The sequence below is a fragment of the Megalobrama amblycephala genome, linkage group LG2 (assembly GCF_018812025.1).
Source record: "Megalobrama amblycephala isolate DHTTF-2021 linkage group LG2, ASM1881202v1, whole genome shotgun sequence".
Lineage (NCBI taxonomy): Eukaryota > Metazoa > Chordata > Actinopteri > Cypriniformes > Xenocyprididae > Megalobrama > Megalobrama amblycephala.
The window spans coordinates 33875502-33891783 of NC_063045.1; the positions used below are offsets into that span (position 1 = coordinate 33875502).

At 37.0% G+C, this 16282-nt stretch overlaps 1 protein-coding gene across 1 annotated transcript in view; it reads right to left on the reverse strand.

Annotated features, from left to right (window-relative positions):
• Nucleotides 1-1465: 1465 nt before the first annotated feature.
• The window catches only part of wrn (WRN RecQ like helicase), a 38144-nt gene continuing 23327 nt past the window's right edge, over nucleotides 1466-16282 (reverse strand). Inside the window, exons 26-36 of the mRNA XM_048172146.1 lie at nucleotides 15655-15718; nucleotides 15475-15560; nucleotides 15230-15311; nucleotides 14905-15017; nucleotides 14025-14139; nucleotides 11366-11488; nucleotides 10000-10162; nucleotides 9686-9810; nucleotides 8141-8260; nucleotides 7683-7823; nucleotides 1466-2661 (exon numbers count right to left, since the gene is read on the reverse strand). Of these exons, the coding sequence (XP_048028103.1) occupies nucleotides 2548-2661; nucleotides 7683-7823; nucleotides 8141-8260; nucleotides 9686-9810; nucleotides 10000-10162; nucleotides 11366-11488; nucleotides 14025-14139; nucleotides 14905-15017; nucleotides 15230-15311; nucleotides 15475-15560; nucleotides 15655-15718 (1246 nt within the window). The 3' untranslated portion in view covers nucleotides 1466-2547. The remainder of the gene's footprint in view (nucleotides 2662-7682; nucleotides 7824-8140; nucleotides 8261-9685; nucleotides 9811-9999; nucleotides 10163-11365; nucleotides 11489-14024; nucleotides 14140-14904; nucleotides 15018-15229; nucleotides 15312-15474; nucleotides 15561-15654; nucleotides 15719-16282) is intronic.

A 16282-nucleotide genomic window follows, 5' to 3' on the forward strand; every position in this document is an offset into this window, starting at 1 on the left:
TACGCCGTTTTGTGTCACAGGAAATAGTCACTCCAGTTTGGCTTTCTACTTCTTTAGATAACTGCAGTGAACTTGCATGCCGATTTTCTTCAACCCTTCTCATCAGAAGACGCTCCTGTCGAGGTGTTAACTTCTGTGGACGACCTGGGGTGCGTTTCCCAAAGCGAACTATGGTCGCAAGTTCCGTCGTTACCAATAGAGTTCAATGGGACTTGCGACCATGGTTCACCAACGATGCTTTCGGGAAACTCACCCCTGGACGTCTCTGTGAGATGGTTGCAGTTCCATCTTTTTTTTTAATTTTTGTACCACTTTTCATACAGTATTCTGACTGATAAGTAAAGCTTTGCTGATCTTCTTGTAGCCTTCACCTTTCTGGTGTAAAGAAATTATTTTCGTTCTCAGGTCTTGTGACATTTCTCTTCCATGTGGTGCCATTGCTGACAGCATGAAATAGGAAGGGGTTTTAACACCCTTTTATAGTCAACTGTCTACTGGACACCTGTGTAATGAATAATTAGACTCACCTGTGGTTAAATTCTTGTTAAATTAGACATTTGTTGTCTAAAATTTAGCTTTGCTCCAGAGACTTTCAGTGGGGCACACTCATTTTTGCATCACCCTAATTTGAGTAAAACTGAAAATTTTGTTCTCTAAGTTATATTATTAAGCTTACTTTCATGTTATAAGTTAAACATATGTTATATAAAACTAGTCTTGTCAACATTTTGGAAATAGTTTTTGTGTTCTTTGAGATATTGTTTAAAATGTTACTTTTCGAAGGGGGGTGTACTCATTTACACTGAGCACTGTAGCTATTGATGCATGATGCCCACTATAGTGGACAAATGATTAATCAGAATCTATGGTTCAGACGTGGAGTTTACCAGTAACATGATTGCTTTTATCATTGCAAAATCTAACCATATTATCAGCCAGCTCTTTATATAAAGTTGGATATATATGTCCAGCTTTAACAGTCTCTCACATACAGGGTGATAAATTTACTATATAGCAAATCTCAACTGCTTGATTGCTTGTGTCATTGCAAAATGTAAACTACATTATTGCCCAGCAGCTCTAATCTGCTAAATATGACTATAATGCATGTAGATATTTTAAACATTAACATCATGATTTTCTGTGAAGCTGCTTTAAGAGAATGTGTCTTGAAAAGCGCTATACAAATCTGAACTGACTTTAGTGCGACAGCAATAGGAATTCCCAGGAGTGCAGAGACTAGCGACATACAGCGGCAACATCTCTGGTGGTGTGAATGTCACTTAAGTTTTGTTGTTTTATCTATAATGAACTTCTGTCCCATATCTATGAAATGTCATCATATGTCCATTTAAGGCAGTGAAAGAATTCTTTGCAGCTGTAACCTCAAAGGTGCTCACAACATTTCAGATCTGACTGTGTTGGATCCTGGCTCATAGCACTCAAGTTTCCCCCCAGATGCAGGTACAGTTACAGTTACATCTCTTTAATTATTTGATTGTTTTTGTTACATTTTTATACAAAACAATGATTTACACTGGTTAAGGGCACAAAATCAATTACTGTTGTGCTAAACCTGTTCCTTTGTGTTCACATATCACTGTGGCAAAACAAATGTTGGACATAGACTTAGAGAAGAAGTGCTCAGGAGCATCTGTTGAATGTCCTACCAGAGCAAAACTGATAGGTTTTGATGATGATAATGGGGAAAGTTTGGAAAGCAACTTGTGAATGCAAGTATTTAATATGGTGGGAAACACTGTGGCAGAAGACAGAAGCAGAATGGACAATAAAAGCCTGCGCTTTACTCCTGCCTAGTAAACTGAATTTTATAGGGCTGACACACACATGCTGCTCTGTAAATGTGCTGCATCAATAACAGGAAGCATAAGTCAAATGCAAAATTGCTGCTTTACAGGGAGCAGTGAAACATTTAACTGAAATTGCATCAGTAGTGTATTAACTACAGGTGTTTTTTTTTTTTTTTAAATACATTTTTGTTTATTTTAACAAACCAATTTACTCCTTGACAATAAACAACTGGCAATAACTAGGCAATCTCAACTTTAAAAAAATCTTATAATTTCTGGTCAGTTCTTTATTTACTTAATATTTATGCCCAGGAATGAACAAATTCAGGAAATAAAATCCTGACAACAGTTGGTAAACCTCCCTGTTTTTTGAGGTCTGGGAGTTGGCGGGAATTCTGGGAGGAGTGTTTCCACAGCGACAGGTGGAAGCCAGTAGCGTTCAGCCCTAGGCCACTCATGGAATCAGAAACATGATATGCACAAATCAAGAAAGAGTCCCTGACTATTGTGTGGACCTGTGAGAAATCTGAAAAACACCTAGAGGAGTTCAAGCTGTTGGTCCCCTTCACTAACAACAGTAGCCTTAACAAATGCAGACAAATAATGAGGAGACGCTCTCGTAGAACTAGATTATATCAGTATTCAGAGCCATTAAAAAAAAAGAAAAAAAAAAGAAATCTTGTACAAAATATCAAAATGTACATTACACAGCTTAGTAAAACCCAAGAGTGTCAAGTCAACTGAAAAGTCCTTTCTTCTTTTTGGTTTTCTTCTCAGTAGCAGCAGTTATTGTGGCGTTTGGTCGTTCAGCCCAATCCGGTAGTTTTCTCTTCGTAGGCTGACTCGCAGTCTGTGGAAACAACGATAACCATCAGCTAATTGTTAATTTAGCTCAAAAGACAATTACGCATTTAGCATCAGTTGTATGTGCGCCTCTTGAGGGCAGTTCATAAGACGTGAGATTTAAATAAACATGTATGTTCATAAGAAATAACATGCATGTAACCATTCACATCTCGATTTTTTTGGGTTTATACCACCCCTTTGGGTCCAATCAAAATTTCATTTGGATCGATTGAGGTTAAGTGTATTATTTAGGTGCATGTAAACGTTGGTAGTGTAACTGGTCCTACTCTCAAGGGAGGGGGGTTAAAGAGTCTTATCTGCACAGCTCTTAAGCAGCTGGCCTCTGTTTCATATATTTTTTATGAGTTTTACTTTTAAAACCACATAATTACAAAGATTTGAAGAAGAAGCTTGCTCCAACAGCTTGCTTACATCAATTCTCTATATGCTGACTTTGAAAGGACAAGATCCTTACACCAAAAAGCATCACTGTTAAGACTGAATCTGACACTATTACAATGGCCCAAGTTTAATCTTATACTGTATGCGTGAGAAACAGGATTAGTCAACATCAATGGCTTGTGCATATATATGAATGAAAGAAATCGTAATGGCAGCTTCAGGGTCAGACGTCCCACCTTAACATTTATAGTCTGTTTACTTGCTCTTGTTTGAGCTTAAGAGGCAAAATTTATGATAACACTGTAGGCAAATTTTATGATTTGAAAAGTGTTCTTGAAATGTTATTTTCAACAAAACCGTTTAGTGTGAACACACAAACTGAATCTGCTGGCAAAAAGAGAACGAGACAGAGCTCGTAATAAAACCAGAATAAACAATGGCTTGGCTTTTCGGAGATGGTGAGAACTGAGGGATTTGAAATGTTGTAAAAAGAGATCGCATTTTTATTACTCAACAGGTGAGTAAGGTATTTTATTGAACTGATGAATTGCCATACGAAGCTCTCTAACAGAGCTCATTGTAAAGCATTATCTATTTTGAAGTCTTATATTCATCTGCACAGTCATGCAGAGCTAAAGCACAACCAAAACAATGTTCTTCTGCAAAATGCATGCAGTTTTGTTCTTTAGAGGGTGTACCTTTAAGTTACAGCCACAGCAATGAGAAGATACTGGGTAAGAAGGCTTACATGACGCAGACAGCTGCATCAACAGAGGAAAACCCCGCGCTGCCCACCATCGGATTAACATCCATCACAATTCCTCATAAGCCATTTATGTGTCCCTCCAAACTTCATTTCCTTCCAGCCAGCTCTTCTTATCTCCCTGTCTTGCAATCTGTTCAGTATTCATGTTAAATCATTTGTGTGACTCCAGAGTGGGCGAGGGGGACATCAGGGAGGGTGTGTTTTGAGACGCACTAATGATCTCATATCGAACTACAGGCTCGTGTCACTGCAGGACAAAAGAGCAATGATGGACGTGCTCTTTAAACAAGCTTCTAATCGCCATTAATGTCCATGTTAACAGGTCAGAGAGATGCACACTAGACAGTAATGGCTGGAATTTACTGGAAAAGACCTGAACCATGCACACAAAAATTATTATACAATATATTAGTCTTAATAAGAAGTAGTGGTAACACTTAAGTATAAGGAACACATATTCACTATTAACTATGACTTTTCCCTCAATAAAATCTTAATTTACCGTTTATTAATAGTTAGTAAGTTAGTTGTTAAGTTTAGGTATTGGGTAGGATTAAGAATGTAAAATAAGGTCATGCAGAATAAGGCATTAATATGTGCTTAATAAGTACTAATAAACAGCCAGTATTCTAGTGTTACCGAAGTAGTATTATTACATTGTGTTATTAATAATTAAAACTTCATTTGGCCTTTTTCCTTTGTTGTTTTAAAAAACATTGTTTTTAGAAACATGGGCCAAAAGTATAAAATCTTCTTCATCCTGTCACACCTCCTGCACTCCTGAAGATCAGACGTGAAGCGCAGTGACATAGGTCACAACCTTATGACCTTAATGTCTTTGAGCTTACAAGGGGAGGTTTCGGGTAATGGTGCGTGTCAAAGGTCAAGCAGAGGTTAAAGACAGTTGGCTCACGCTAAAGCAGCGCACAGTGCTCATCACTTCAGGGGAGGGTGTCTGATGTTCAATGATTCTAGCAGACAGGATTACAACTAAACCAAGGGTTGGGATTCAGATTACAGGCTAAAAACGTCTGTGTTAACATCATGTGATGAGTTGTTTTAAGTCTGAAGGTGCTACATTCATCAAAGACAGCATCCATGTTACAATCATAGTCACACAGTGTTCAGAAATTACTGAACATTACTAAAGTTCAAGTGTTTTATACAGTCTATACATATTTCAGATAATTCTACTTGTCACTTTTTTCCAATTCCTTTTGTGTGTAACCATAGTTTTATAATAATAAATAAATAATTAAACAAACAATGCTGTACCCAATACGGTTTTGTACAAAATACAAATTTCACTCAGTAGCAATGTAGAGAATTCAGAGATTTTGTTTTAAATGTTTACATTTAATAATGATGTCAATAAAAACAAAAAAATGTTTTTATAATAATTTTCATGACCAGTCCCTTGTCTAGGTTATTTTGTAATGAGTGACTGACTGTACATTGTCCCTACTTCATAGTATCCTAGACTCATGTAGTTCATGTTTTTTCATGTGAACTACATGATAAAACATTTTACTTTTTTATTTTAATACAGAACAAAAGAGAAATTTATCTTTGTACATTTCCTATTACAGTGCTCAGCGTAAATGAGTACACCCCCTTTGAAAAGTAATATATTTAAACAATATCTCAATGAACACAAAAACAATTTCCAAAATGTTGACAAGACAAATTTTTATATCAATTTAACATCTATTTAACTTATAACATGAAACGGAGGTTAATAATATAACTTAGAGAACAAAATTTTCAGTTTTACTCAAATTAGGGTGATGCAAAAATGTGTACACCCCACTGAAAGTATCTGGAGCAAAGCTAAATTTTAGACCACAAATGTCTAATTTAACAAGAATTCAACCACAGATGAGTCTAAATATTCAATACACAGGTGTCCAGCAGACAGTTGACTATAAAAGGGTGTCAAAACCCCTTCCCATTTCATGCTGTCAGCAATGGCATCACATAGAAGAGAAATGTCACAAGACCTGAGAAAGAAAATAATTTCTTTACACCAGAAAGGTGAAGGCTACAAGAAGATCAGCAAAGCTTTACTTACTATAGCAAAAGTGGTACAAAATTTAAAAAAAGATAGAACTGCAACCATCTCACAGAGACGTCCAGGTTGTCCACAGAAGTTAACACCTCAACAGGAGCATCTTCTGATGAGAAGGATTGAAGAAAATCGGCATGCAAGTTCACTGCAGTTATCTTAAGAAGTAGAAAGCCAAACTGGGGTGACTATTTCCCGTGACACAATACGACGTACACTGCAGAGAAATGGCATGCATGGGTGCCGTCCACGATAAAAGCCTCTCCTAAAGCCCAGGTACAAAAAACCCCGCCAAGAGTTTGCCAGTCTATACTCTGGAGTGATGAGACCAAGATAAATGTTTTTGAAACTGATGGCTTCAAAACGGGATGGTGTCGCAAAAGTGAGGAATACAAAGAAAAATGCATGGTGCCAACAGTGAAACATAGTGGTGGCAGTGTCCTTATGTGGGGCTGCATGAGTGCTGCTGGTGTCGGGGAGCTGCATTTCATTGATGGCATCATGAATTCACAGATGTACTGCTCTATACTGAGAGAGAAGATGCTACCATCACTCCGTACCCTTGGTCGTCGTGCACTTTTCCAACATGACAATGATCCTAAACACATATCTTAGGCCACTGTTGGATTTCTGAAGAAGAACAGGAGGAAAGTGATTCAGTGACCAAGTATGTCTCCTGATCTGAACCCAATCGAACACCTATGGGGAATTCTGAAGAGACAAGTTGAGCATCACTCTCCATCCAGCATCCAGTCTCTAAAAGAGGTCATTCTTGAAGAATGGAAAAAGATAGATGTTGCAAAATGTTGCCAACTTGTTCATTCCATGCCTAGAAGACTTGGTGTTGTCATTAAGTCATGGAGGCCATACAAAGTACTAGATGTAGTTTGTTGTGGGATGTACTCATTTTTGCATCACCCTAATTTGAGTAAAACTGAAAAATGTGTAATCTAAGTTATATTATTAACCTTACTTTCATGTTATAAGTTAAACAGATGTTATATAAAACTTGGTCTTGTCAACATTTTGGAAATTCTTTTTGTGCTCATTGAGATATTGTTTAAAATGTTACTTTTCAAAGGGGGTGTACTCATTTACACTGAGCGCTGTATTAATAATTGTAAAGTGAAAATTGCATCCATTTTTTTTTTTTTTTATCAAACATGAGGTCAAGATGGCGATGGATGTTAAGGGTATTTTGAGATTCTGTAGTGTTTATAATGTATTCATATGTCTCTCTGGTGTCCGTTTCATTTAGCGACCGTGCCTGCTAAGTTAATGCATAGCCGATCAAAAGTTTGGGATTGGTAAGATTTTTAAATGTTTCTTTTTCACACAAAAATACAGCAAAAACAATAATATGTGAACAACAATATGTAAAATATGATTACAATTTAAAATAACCTTTTTCTAGTGAAATATATTTTAAAATGTAATTTATTCCTGTAATCAAAGCTGAACTTTTCAGTCTTCGGTCTCAAGAAACATTTCTAATTATTATCATCAATGTTGAAAACAGTTGTGCTGCATTTAATAGAAAGTTCAAAAGAACAGCATTTATTTTTAACTTTTTTGTAACAAATGTCTTTACTGTGACTTGATTAATTTAATGTGCTCTTATTTAAAAAATATCTTTACTGACACTTTTGACCAATTTAAAGCATCCTTGTTGAATAAAAGTAATTTTTTTTTTTTAAATTGTACTAACTTCAAACTTTTGATCAGTAGTGTGTTATTCTTTGAATCATGTTTATCAGAAAATTATTTATCAGTTCTGAGCTTCAAAATGTACCTTCACAGGTGAATCGCTGAAGAGATCTTGCGTGTCCTTATCCAGATTGTCCTGATTCCAGGAAGCCAGAACCATTCCACTGCTCTGAGGACCCGAGTCACATGACGTCAGACGGACATCTTTGCTCAAGCAGGGACCATCCTGTACACACCAACAGAGATTTACCTCAAATGCAATCAGAAACTAAACTTTAATGTTTAATCCCATTTTGTTCAATCACTAAGTATGTTTACAAACACAGTATTAATCATTTGAAATTAATATAATATTCCCTCGGACCTACATGCATGACCGCATTGATCCTGGGACAAACAGATATTAAAAAAAAATCTGTGCAGAAGGTAGACTAGATAACAGAACTAATGAAAGATCAGCTTTTCAAATGATATCTACCAGCATATGCACTGATTTCAGAAATCATGAGCGCACATAAGCAGAAAAACTGAGATGTCAGTCACCTGTGGCATGGGAATATTGATGAAGAGCTCATCTTCACTCGTGTCCATGACATCTGACTCGAGCTGTGTCTTTTCAAACACATGTTTAACACCAGGCATGTCTGCAGTCGCTGATTTATCCTATAAACAATGAAACACATCTGTTGGCATTTGATCCCTGCACACTGGCATCTCAGGAACTCATACACCTGCTAATGTGACCATCACAGAATATAACCTACACAAGCATGGAAGCAAGCAAGTAATTGCGTAAAACATCCATGAAACCTTTACTATAAGACATCAACGGTAAAACAACATTATCATCAAATCTAGCAGAGGCTTCTGTGAGACATGTATATACTACAGCTGCAGAAGCCAATGACACCACATCTGGAGATGAGGCATGCTGGGATGATGGCTAAGAAAAATAAAGTAGGTCTGCCGTAATCAGTCTGAGAGACACAGCAGATGTTGTGTCTTAATGTCAGAGCTCAACACAGCTGAGAATACGCCACAGTAATTGTCATCAGACATGGCTGTAAATTATCAATTCTGACAAACAGCATGGGTGTGAATGTTACTAATATGGTTTTAGGATAAAACATGTAAGAAAAAGTGCTTTCTATGCACACAAATAATTAAGTAAAATACAAATATTCAATTTAGTTTCTATCAATATGAGCTTCACATCTAATTTTATAAAGTAGTTATAGACAGATTATGTTATGCCACACTGCAAAATTCTCTGAATACGGTGTGTTTCTTGAATCAACACACAGATGACAGGTATTGACTTATCAAGTCATGTCAGAAATATCGTATTTACGAAAGGAACGCATATGAATGCCACCACAATGTAAATATGAGTGAGAAGCTCAGGATTTTCTTTAAGCCACAATCTGTACGAGTTTGGGGCGTGTCAGTGAGAAACATGGCAGAATACCATAATACTAATAGGTATTTAGCAGTGACATTGTCAGACTTTTATATTTACAATGAAGTAAGCTAATTGCCTGCACAAAATATGATAGCATTATAATATAAAAATATAATATGTAACGATGAAGTTTACAGTAGCTTCATAAATTATTAAAAACAAAAAAAGCAAAACACACTGCACCTTCTTTGTGTTTCATTTTCTAGAAGTAGAATTTTTGTGTAATTAATTAAGAGAAGGTACACTGCCATCTTACCATCTGACTTGAACGCACCATTATATATTATTTATCATTTAAGACCTTGATTTTTTTCTGGTACATAATTTCTGAGATAATAAAACTAAGAGGTAAAATGTCATAGTAGACTTCAGCATTTGCACATATCAGACACCATGAATAATCCTCAGCACAGATGAAGTGGAAAGCAGTGATCAGTATATCAGTTACTCTGATAAAAACAAACAAATCCAAAAGAGACAGCACTGTGCTGCCCTCTGCTGGTGCACTAACACCACCATGTCAGCCAAATATACACATAATTAAGAAAAAAAAATTCAACTAATACAAAATGATTTCAATCCAGTGCATCTCTCCTGGAGTTAAGAGTGACAGGAGTGAAACACACCAGAGGCTCTATCCAGCTGATGTCATGATGTGCTTCTTTTTGGAGTTCATAAACCGCCAGCCTGAGCAGGAAGTTACTGATATCTTCAGGAACACGAGAGCGGATTGCTTTAAAATCACTCAGATCTGTTCAGGAATAAAAGATTCATTATTTATTAATATAATTCAGCAGCACCATGTGCAGCACCAACAAATTCAAAAATAGAGGCCAAAAATAGTTTCTTTAACAACAACAACAACAACAACAACAACAACAACAACAACAACAACACCACTTTTAGACAGAGGGTTGTTTTGGGGTGAGATGTGTTTAACCTGAGCTGGCTGGAGGAGAGGCGATGCTTTTTCTGATGGTGTTATAGACAGATGCTGAGAGTCCAGCTCTGTCTGTGTCCACAGCACAGCCCATCTTCTGTGCCTGCAGCAGATGAGACTCCACCACTGCCATGGGCAGAGACCGAGCGTCTGCTACCTGCCTCTATACAAGACAAACACAACAAGTCAAACAACTGCTGCTTCACCAGAAAAATATACCGGCTCAATGACATGGCGCTTAGTTTATTCCTCCAAAACTGATTTAAAATCGTGGTAATGCAATTAATTTAACAGACAGTGACTTAAAGGTGCTCTAAGTGATCCTGGGTGGAGTAACTTCCTGTTTCGAAGTGTTGTCAAACAAAACAGAGGCTAGCTAGACCCTCCCTCCTCCTCCTCCTCCTCCTCCCCCTCCCCTCTGTGCTTCCTGAAAAAGTCATGAACGCGCATTTAAAATCATTCTTGTCGGTTATTGACTGGAGCATGTTTATTATGTTTCGTGGTCCAGGCCGTACCAGTTTGTTTTTATTGCCGTTTTTGGAGCTTGTGGCGACTACAGAGACCGCGTTTTTTACAGTGTGTTCAGGGGACAGGCAGGTAGCGGATAGTGAGGAGATGTTTGCTGTATGTGACAAAAAATGTATTGGCCTAAAAGCACGTGACATCACTTAGAGCACCTTTAAATAGATATTTTCTAAAAACATTCATGATGTGAATGTTTATATGTGAATAAAAGCCTAAATTAAATCTGTTCATCATTTAACATATATCGTGTCTCTTCAGAAAATTTGGACTAAACCACTCGATTCATATGGATTAATTTTATGATCTCTTTATGAATTTTTTGAAGTATCAAAGTTTCAGTTACATAAGCTGTCTATGGAGGGACAGAAAGCTCTCAAATTTCATCAAAAAGATCTTCATTTGTGTTCTGAAGATGAACAAAAGTCTTACAGGTTTGGAACAACATGAGGGTGAGAATTTTCATTTTTGGGTGAACTAACCCTTTAATGTTTCCCAGTGGCCAGACACCTATTGTCCAGGATGCATATTTAGCAACTGCTGCTGCTGCTTCATACTCAAGCTGCTTATCTTATGTTTTGCATCTTTGTACATTATTTTCTGTCTCATGCTACACACATCCATACAATTTACATTTTTCAACCCCAACTCATTTTTGTGCATTGTTGGATGTAATTTTAATTGTTCCTTTTCATCTTCTCTGACATCCTTATTTGTCATTGACCCAGGTATACTGCTATGTTTTTCACTTGATGGACATTGGGCATAATAATAATAATAATAATAAAATGTCAGAAAAAAAAAACATGCACTAGAGGTGAGTAATAGGAAGTGAATGTCGTACCATGCTCTTGTACTCCATCTGGAACAGTCTATAAGTGACGGAGACACTATCCGGCAAAGACTGACACACAGAACCTACGCCGGCTGTTTGGACAGGTGGAGTAGAGCTGGAGGAAACATCCACCTGATTCACAGAACAACTCATCATACACTATAATGCTTCATCCTGAAAATAATAAATCAACCCACAAGCCCTGAGAGAAGCAATTGGAGCCAGTAAGATCCACTATAAAATGGATGGACGTGGTACTGGATGCTGACTGGCCAATCCAGTGTTCCAGTGGTTAACTGTGACAGCTGTGACGTGAAACAGCTGTTCAGCAGCTACTGTGTCTCACTGGAACCTATTAACCTGAGTTAACACTAGATCTACTAGTGAAGGTAGACGGCTTTCAATTTGATTAAATTTTGGTTAAAATGTTATATGTGGAAATGTTATGTCCTTTGAATTTGTTATATATAGTAACTTTTCAAAGAGAAATGAGGCACTCAAGGCTGTGCTGTACTGAAAATATACACATTATATCAACACTCTTTAGCTGTGAATATATTCATAATACACCACAACCATAAGTGCATAAAGGTGAAGTGTATCATTTTCTGAATGTTAAAATACTTATTTTACATATGCTAGTTTAATTTGCAGTGACAACTTTAATCATTGGTAGGTTGAAGACTGCCACTCTGTGAGCATCTGTTTGAGGTGAGATTTAGGATACCTGTTTGAGAACAGTAATTTTTTTTTTTACAATATACAGTCAGGTCACACTTAATTTTAGGTGGCCTCATCTACTATGTACCAACTGTACCAACAATAAATACCCACAAGACTATGCACTCCCACATTTATTTGGTAACAGTAGGGGAAGACAAAGAGTTTACCCTAACACATTGTAATCTATCAGTCAGAAAAGACTCAGCCCATCTAATGAGCCTACTATTCACACCCAGTTTAAACAATCTTTCCATTAGAATATGTTTAGTATGTTTAATAGTTCACCCAAAAATGAAAATTTGATGTTTATCTGCTTACCTCCAGCGCATCCAAGATGTAGGTGACTTTGTTTCTTCAGTAAAACACAAATGATGATTTTTGACTCCAACCGTTGCGGTCTGTCAGCCGTATAATGTGGGTCAATGGGAACTTCTTTTATAAGAGTAAATAAAACCTGCACAGACAAATCCAAATTAAACCCTGCGGCTCGTGACGACACATTGATGTCCTAAGACACGAAACGATCGGTTTGTGCGAGAAAACGAATAGTATTTATATCATTTTTTTTTACCTCTAATACACCACTATGTCCAACTGCGTTCAGCACTCATTTAGTGAGGTGTGACCGCACTCTGACAACGGCAGTAATGTCTAGCACTCATTGAAGTATAAGCGCGAGACATCACTGCAAAGTTCCCATTGACCCACATTATACGGCTGACAGACTGCAACGGTTGGAGTTAAAAATCATAATTTGTGTTTTACTGAAGAAACAAAGTCACCTACATCTTGGATGCCCTGGGGGTAAGCAGATAAACATCAAATTGTCATTTTTGGGTGAAATATCCCTCTTTAAATGCAGATGAGAAATCTATCAACAACACGGGCATATCGCTTTGGTTGATAACAGATGACAATAGTGTCTATGCAGCATATACAAAGGGCATCTTCTGTACTCCTCCCCCTCCTAAATGCAAATTGTAAAGGATAAAGTTTGTTTTGCACCTCACAAAGAAAACAATCTAACACTATTTTTTCAAAACTCTTCATAACAGAAGATGTCAGAGCTACTGGACGATAATCATTCATAAAACTGCTGTTTTTAAAATTTTTGGCACAGGCACTATAAATGAGACTTTCCAGGCACTAGGTACATAGCATGTATCCACAGACACTTAAAACAGATGACTGTAAATAATAATAAGTTCCTCCCTACATTCCTTAAGGACCCTACCTGTTATTTTATCAGGACCCACTGCCTTCCTTGTATTAACCCTTTTTAAGGTCCTACAAACTTCGTCAGATGTTATTATTACCTCCTGCCCTACATTCAATTGAAGTCTAATCAAATTCCGCTCAGTTTTAAAATCTGATGTTTCAAATCTCACAAAAAATATATATATTCAGTTCATTTGCAAAGGCCAAATCATCATCCCCATGATTACTCTGAAATGATTTCCTCTTCTCCTGTCCTATCATTGTATAGACTCCCTGCCATGCCTGCCTTAAATTATTGTTTTTGGGGTAATAACTGGGTTACAGTTAGGGGTAACGTTAACAGTGTAACTACAACTATTAATTAAAAGCAAGTACTGTAAATGTAATTAAAATGCACCAACATGTACATAATAAGTAAGTATATTATATCTAATAGTTCAGTACATAGTAGTTAAGGCCACCTAACAAAGTTTGACCTACAGTCATTATTTTTGCACATCAAACTATTTTTGCACACCGTTCAAAAGTTTGGAATCACATTTTTAAAGAAATTAATACTTTTATTCAGCAAGGACGCATTAAATTGCATCAAATAAGAAAAAAAGCATCTAATAATGCAGCCTTGGTGAACACAAGAATCTTCTTTCAAAACAAAACTTACTGATCCCAAACTTTTGAAGATTAGTGCACAATATGCAATGTTTAGCAGTGTCCTAGTGTGCAGTACCTGTAAGCTGTGTGTCTGACAGAATCTGACGATGACATCAATCAGAGGTGTTAACATGGCTGCTTTAGCTTCTGAAACACCATCCACTTTTTTTAAGCTGGATGTTGTGCATGGTCTGCCAAAGAAGTGAAGCATCAAAATAGGACATATGACAGTCATGCCTTCCTAAGTTTAACATCACATCTTATAACACTGTTTGTGTGTGTGTGTGTTCTTGTATGCATGGTTTATGAGGACACAAATGTGTATAATGACATGGGTATTACAACGTAAATATGATTTATAAGGACACTTCCTGTGTTCTTGTAAACCAAATGGCTTAAAAAACATACTAAACATTGTTTTTTTTTTATTATTAAAAAAAAGCAGACAGTTTTCTGTGATGGGTAGGTTTAGGGGTAGGGATAGTGTAGGGGGATAGAAAATACAGTTTGTACAGTATAAAAACTATTACATCTATGGAGAGTCCCCGTAAACCACATATACAAGTGTGTGTGTGTGTGTGTGTGTGTGTGAGTGTGTGTGAGTGCGTTTTCTTTAAATTGACAGTACAAATGCTTTTTAACAAAGTGCGATCACACAAAAAAACGGTCCATTGTTTATCGTCAACAGTATACTGATGTACAAATCACAGCTCATTCAAAAGTCACTTTCAAACCAAGCAAGTGACAAAATGAGTGTTATCTGCATGGGGAACTTTTTCAACCTCACGCAAAACTCCCAATCACACAGATTTCTGATAGAATGACTGGATTTTGTCAGTGAAATTTCACAGAGCAACAATAAATGTGACTGTAGTAAAGGAAATGCTCCTCTAGGGGAATACCCTATCCTACTCTATCCAAAGGACATCAAACCCTTTCCTTCAAACAAATATTACCTTAATTTTGCCATGTCCAACAGGATTTTATTGGTAGCCAGTAGAGCTGGTGGGATGTCTCTGAGACTAGCTAACTTCTGACGATCAGACACCAGCTTACCATACAGCTCAGACTGCAAAAACAAAAGAAATAAGACAAAGAGTATGAAACACAGTTTTTAACCGTTGTTTCCAGAGACATACACTGCTGTGCAAACTTTCAGTTGCTCTTAAGTAAAAGAAACATGATGGGTGCTGAAGGCAAGCAGTACGCAGCAGCAGGATTAATAAATAACAGCACTGGGCTCATCCTCACTCTTTGGCAGAGCTGTTTTGTATTCAGTACCTGTAGCTGGATTTCTCTAGCAGAGACCACTGGAGTTTGGGCTCTGACAGCCGTGTGAATCTGGGTTGGTCTGGCAGCTGATCTGTATACAAAAATTAAATATCATAACGCCAAGAAATTTTGCGACGTGACACATTTAGTGGTAAAAACCTTTGAACAATATACACAAACCATAATCAAATAAAAAAGCCAAAAACAAAAATTTGGAGTCAAAATTTCAGTTAATATTTATGTATAATTCATACCTTGTGGGTAAACCTGCTTTCTCCACCATCTGAGGGGTGTCAACTGTAGAACTGACCTTTGGCCTCTGAAAAGAAATAAGAGAGGGCTGCAGAAAACAATAAAATCAACCATTTCAAAGTAAAACTGTTCATTCAAAAGAAGATGAAATATTTCAGCATTCATTAATAGAAGATACTGACCCGAGTGTAATCTGACTGCAGGTTAGAAGCAGTAGACTCAACATGTGCTGGATCTGCTTTTCTCCTGCAAAGACAAACCAGGAATACAATGAAAAATGCATCCAGAGATCTTTGTGCCATGCTATTTTGCATAGCAGGAAAATGTCCAGTTCCTGCTATTCTGCAGTGTTACAAAAGAACACCTTTCACAGTGTAACATGAAGTACATGACAAAAAAAAAAAACCCAACAAAATGTAAATCACTGAAGATAAAAAAAAAACCATGTAAATGTTAATTAGATTTAAGCTATGTATTAGACTGAATGCATTGTAATCTGGGCAGATGGAACAAAATAACAAACAGCACACAACCCTCTAACTTACTGACGGCATTCAGATAAGATAAAATACCTCAGTACACAAGGCGTAGCAATGGGTAGGCGCTGCCCACCCAATAGAAAACTAGTACCATTAAAGCTCTCCAAAATGTGGCTTAACACAGCATTGATAAACTTATTCGGGCATAGAAGAGATGTATGGCAAATGTAAAATGATCATCTGCAGTCTGCTCTGTGTTCCAGTGATATTTAAAATAAAGGTAATTCTGAGTAAATGGCCTCTCATGAACACTGAATTAAAGAAATAGCTG